The sequence below is a fragment of the Sinocyclocheilus grahami genome, unplaced genomic scaffold (genome assembly GCF_001515645.1).
Source record: "Sinocyclocheilus grahami isolate Dianchi unplaced genomic scaffold, SAMN03320097.WGS_v1.1 scaffold70.1, whole genome shotgun sequence".
Classification (NCBI taxonomy): Eukaryota; Metazoa; Chordata; class Actinopteri; order Cypriniformes; family Cyprinidae; genus Sinocyclocheilus; species Sinocyclocheilus grahami.
This window is the reverse complement of record NW_015505249.1, coordinates 2,187,144-2,193,143: the sequence shown is the minus strand read 5'-3', so window position 1 is coordinate 2,193,143 and position 6,000 is coordinate 2,187,144. Positions and strand designations below refer to the sequence as shown.

Here is a 6,000-nt window from a genome sequence, read left to right as displayed (position 1 = left end):
CAAATAAATGCATACTCTGAAAGCGCTTCACAAGACATGTGTGATTATATTAATGGATGCTCGAAATTGAACGGGAGAATGCACGTTTTAAACAGCTTATTGTACAGGTAAGTTAATCGCCGTTCTAATCTAATGCGCTGCTGCACTGTAACACACACACACAGGCTACAGACAGTAGCTCGTACATCACACGCACAGAATCGTTCAGCGCGGAAATGTATTGTCAACACTGTTCTGTGATTTCTCAATAAAATAGCTTAGAAACGGAAAAGTTCAAGCATATATTTCTTAATAACCTTTGACTATATTTGTGTATTAACATTTATTAAAATATATATATTTTTTTTATTTACTACTTCATATTATGACTCCTCTGCTTCTATTACACATTTGATGGCATTTTTTTTATGTTCTTAAATTTGAATGCCAAAATGTGATCGAAATTTAAACTGCACAATTATTGCTGTAAGGTGTCCTTCTATTATTTCTCAGACAAAATGCTGCAAATTTTTTTGTTAAATTGAAATGTCAAATAACAAAATTAAACTGAAATTTTAAAATAAATCAAATAAATAAATAATACAAATAAAATGAATCTCTTAATATAAACAAACTAAGGCTTTGCCTTTGCTCTTTTCATTTAAAATTAGAGGCAACCAGTGCATTTTAATCAAACAAAGATGCTGCATATATGTAACATGAGCAGTTTTTGATTTAAATTAGATTGTACAGTTTTGAAATCTGAAGAAACATTTTGATAAATAGAATTGGCTCGGGGTACATCGTTACATCCCTAAACACAAACACATAGATGTAACGTTCACAAAAAGATGATTAATATGCATTTAAAATAGATAGGGTGAATTTTCATTTCATGCTGACCTTAGTGAACATGACCTTATAGCTTTGTAATACACTTTTCTGCTGTTATTGTGCATATTTCATCTGTACTATTTAGAAGTTAAGTTATTGAAAGTTGAACCATGTTGCTTGTTGGTATATGTTAACTTATAGCCAAACACCCTCTTTTAACCATTCAATAAATTGTAAAATCTATGAGAAATGTTTCCATGTGGAGTCACATTTCAGATCCATTGTGATCAGATCTTGCTGCTTTTATCATGATGAGGAATTTACACCATTTAAATAATCGTGACATTTGTATATCTTGAACGTAAGCTGTAAGTGTCATCCTCTTTTTCCTCCACTGTCATCATTAAGGCCTAAATTTCACACTCTCTTCTTTTCTTGAAAGGACATTCATACCATGCTGGTGCTTGAGGCCAATGGAAGTCTGGTCTTGTACACAGGAGTCACACGGGTGAGGCTTGATTTCATCTGCGATTTTCACCTCTGAAGTGACATTATTAGTGGCCTAAATAATTTTTCTGACTATGCTGTAATATGCAGCATGTCTGCCATGCGTAGTTCTCTTTTATTAAAAAAGCCAAAGGCATCTGTGCATTACAATTTGCACTCAAAGCCTAGTGCTGAGTCTAATACATCATCATGTTCCCCACCAATCACTAGAGATTTGAAAATTGGTTCCAGGTGAGTCACTCATATCTGGATGAGAGACTGTCATTAGTGCTGGAGAGACTGCAGGGATTCTTTACAGATGCGCAGGCATATCTGTTTATACTATTAGATTCCTATAGTTTATTAATGTCATAAGATGGTACTTACAGATGTGTGCATGATTGATGTATAAAAAGCCTTTTTCTCTGCAGCACTGATGATGCTGTGTGTTTCAGATGTGGATGACTCGCCTCGAACCAGTTTTCTAGTTCTAGTTCTCTAGGGATTGGTTGAAAATATGATTGATCAATGTGACCTATCCCACATAATACAAAGGCTCCATCCGAACGCTATCCAATATTATTTGTCTTATAGAGTATGCTATTTGTCATATATAATATAAAAATAGTGATTTAAAATAAAATAGCTTTTCCCAATTTCCTACTTCAGATGTTATTACTATCTATCTGTCTGTCTGTCTATCTATTGTTCTGTCATTCTGTCTGTCTGTCTGTCTGTCTATCTATTGTTCTATCTATCGTTCTGTCTGTCTGTCTGTCTGTCTGTCTGTCTGTCTATCTATCATTCTGTCTATTGTTCTGTCTGTCTGTCTATCTATCGTTCTGTCTATTGTTCTGTCTGTCTGTCTATCTATCGTTCTGTCTATTGTTCTGTCTGTCTATCTATCTTTCTGTCTTATCGTTCTATCTATCTATCTTGTCTGTCTGTCTGTCTGTATCTATCTATCATTCTATCTATCGTTCTATCTATCATTCTCTGCCTGTCTGTCTGTCTGTCTGTCTGTCTGTCTGTCTGTCTGTCTGTCTGTCTGTCTGTCTGTCTGTCTGTCTGTCTATCTATCTATCTATCTATCTAATGTGTGAGTGTATGCATATATATATATAATAAAATATATGACATATATTGTAATTATATTTGAAATAATTTAATATGAATACTACTACTAATTATTAGTATTACTTTTACAATTGTTGTGTTTATAATCATGTAATTATATTAACAATAATAATAATCGTATAATATTATAATAAAATTGTTTTAATACTTATATTTAATGCTAATACATGTGTGTATATATATATATATATATATATATATATATATATATATATATATATATATATATATATACATACATACATAATCAGTTTTATAATAATAGTAATAACAATAATAGCAATTTTTGTTAAAATAATGATTAGTAGTAGTCGTAGTAGTTAAATTATGTGTAAATTATTTAAATCTGTTAATATTTTTATTAGATCATATTTTTGTTATATATTTATTTTATGTATATTGCAAGGAAATAGCAACCTCACAAGTGTTCGTTTTTAGACATTCACACATACTTTATATGAAATAAATAAATATACACCTAGAAACTTAAAAAAAGCTAAAATATGGACTAACTCACTGACCCTTGTTGAAAAAGAACACAAATTAATTTTGTTTTATTCTTGTTCTGGATCCTATTGGGTTTAGTATCTTTAAGCGAATGCTAACACACTGATATACATACACTAACAGCATGTATGTATCGAGAGACACTTTTGTCCTCTAGTAGCATGTCCCAATACTTGCATAAAGAGAATTAATTTTCCCATCACTTACAAAGTAATTCAGCTTTAAGCCTTTGGTAACACAAAACCATCATGTTTTAAGCTAATAATCATGGTTGTTTTGCTTCCAGGTCAGCAAAGTATTTATCCCTGGCCTTCTGTCTCCTACCTTCAGTGTGCAAAACCACCAGCCGCAGTTAAGCACCCCTCTGGAGAACATAAGCACCCCCGCCAGGGCCACAGTTCAGCATATGAGCCGACTGGAGGAGGTACTATAATGTGCTTATAGCGGGATTGTGTGCATTATATTGTAGCCAATTAGTGAAAGACTAATTGAGTCATATGTGTAAGACAAGACAACATTCTTTGAGAGGACTCTTGACATTGTGTCCTAATGCTATTGGCCATCCGCTTAGTTCTTACAGATGGATCGATATCAGTATTAAATCACAGTAATATGGCCAGCTCTCTTCTTGAACAACAAAAACTACTTGGCTCTCGACTGGTTTGGATAATCTAATTTTGTGAAACAGAGATCAAGTAGCCCATATGATTGATAGTATGCTTAATAAATTATTAATCGTACCCAATATGAGTGCATTTATGGGTATTGTGTTAGAAGAGGAGTGCTTTTTAGAGCCACCATTTAACATGAAGTATTGCACTACTGATAAAAGCTTCTCTAGTCCCCGCAAATGTCCCCTAAATCACAAACAGTATTTTATTCACTTCAAATCCCGAGAACTACATTAAGGGCAGATGATGTACTTGTGCGGACAGACACATTTCAATCACAGTTTGTTTATTTACTACCAGTAATGGTTAAGAGAGCCACAAATATCTTTTTTAACAATATTTTTAAGCTTTCCATGCCTTTTTCGCCCAGAGGAGAACTGGTGCCCTGACTGAGCCTGTTTTCTCCCAAGTTTTTTTTCTCCATTTCTGTCACATGATGGAGTTTGGTTTCTTGCCACTGTGGCCTTTGGCTTGCTTAGTTGGGGATTAAAAGACACATAAAGGTATAGTTAACCCAAAAATGAAAATTTGCTGAAAATATACTTATTCTCAGGCCAACCAAGATGTAGATGAGTTTGTTTCTTCATCAGAACATGGAAGCAACGGTTTAATGTTAAAACGTCTTAGTGATGGATTTGTTCATTACACAAACAGCTTTTCATTTCACAAGACTTTAACTGATGGACTGGAGTGGTGTGGATTACTTGTGGATTATTGTGATGTTTTTATCAGCTGTTTGGACTCTCATTCTGACGGCACCCATTCACTGCAGAGGATCCATTGGTGAGCAAGTGATGCAATGACACATTTCTCCAAATCTGTTCTGATGAACAAACATCTACATCTTGCATATCCCGAGAGTGGTTACATTTTCAGCAAATTTTCATTTTTGGGGGTAATTCCTTTATTATTTAGTAATATCATTGATTTGACCTCATGAGAACAAAACTTGTTTAATAATAACACTTGTCTTCAGCACAGCTGCTTTATAGCTGAATCAAATGTATTCATAGTTGACAAATTCTGCTACATCAACACTGTGATTGAACTGGCTTGAGCTGAATATCCACAATACGTTCTTCACTTGAGCTTCGTATTACTGAATTGAGCTGGTTTTGTAATGAAAGTACTTTACACGGTAATTGAACTGACTTGAGCTGAATAATCACACTTTTGTCTTGTTAGAGCATCTTTATGGCAGAATTCGGATTTGCCTCATATTTGGTGAAGTTTGCATCATTAATTCGGTTATTGTTCCTGTTAAGCTGCTTTGAAACAGTTTCTATTGTATAAAGCACTATATAAATCAAGGTGACTTGCTTGACCTTTTTGATAGAGACGTGAATGCTAAAAGGTTATAGAAGGGATGAGCATTAACATCCCTGAACTTGAGGATGCAACATCTTGCATGACTGTTTAATGGTGTTGTGTTTCTGTGTGCTGTCAGGTTGGCATGCCGTCTCCGGTGTTGGAGGTGCGTAGCTCGTCACAGCACCACGAGTCATCCTGGCTGGAAGACACTCCGTTCCAGCAGGCTGCACCTCACATCCACACCTTCAGAGACCCTGTCAGCAACAGAGTCACGCTGGTCAGTGCAGCTAAAAATTCCCATGAAATATTTAATGCACACTTCTAAGCCAAACCAGACATTTAAAACCTTAATGTCACGATGAATTAAACATGATTAAACATTTTAGGTAAAAAAAATGCACGGATAAATTGTTCACACTGAGATCTATAACATGCATGTATAAAAAAAATTAAAAAATAGGGTGAATTTTCATTTCATTTTGACAGGCTGACACTTCAGTACTTTTGATAATTAATAAATATTGGCTGAGACTGATATAATTACCAATGTATTTTGGATCTCTACTATACAATACACAATGAAGTTGTTTAGGCACATTATTACTGTTTTGGTTACAATATATGTATACTGTAAAAAGTGAGTTTAATTTTTAACTGTAAAATACTGTACAAATAAAAATCTTATTATAGTAGTTACCTTACTATATATGGTAAAAACTGTAAATAAATGAGCCGTTTTATATCATTTTACAGTAAATACTATTACATTTAATACTAATTTAATATTAATACTATTACGTTTTGGAGGTGAAAAAGAAACAATTACTCTATAATTCTATAAATAAAAAGGTAAATTCCCAGAATTCTCTGTGTGACCCTTTACATTTGATGGTTTTTCATTGAAATAACTTATTTATGTTTATGTTTATGTTTAAATCCCTAACTTATGTTTTTCTTATTGGTTATGTAAGTTAGGGATTTATGTTGCATCTCATGTTGTAAAATTAATCTTTATTGTATTATTTTGTGTTTGAGTGCATGAGATTCATCATGTGGTTTTCTCATTACCACCTGT

At 33.5% G+C, this 6,000-nt stretch overlaps 1 protein-coding gene across 1 annotated transcript in view; it reads left to right on the top strand.

The window, feature by feature from the left end:
* LOC107585448 (anaphase-promoting complex subunit 1) overlaps positions 1 to 6,000 on the top strand; it is a 68,394-nt gene that overhangs the window by 12,922 nt on the left and 49,472 nt on the right. The window contains exons 12-14 of the mRNA XM_016272466.1: positions 1,256 to 1,321; positions 3,230 to 3,367; positions 5,062 to 5,202. Coding sequence (XP_016127952.1) covers positions 1,256 to 1,321; positions 3,230 to 3,367; positions 5,062 to 5,202 — 345 coding nt within the window. The remainder of the gene's footprint in view (positions 1 to 1,255; positions 1,322 to 3,229; positions 3,368 to 5,061; positions 5,203 to 6,000) is intronic.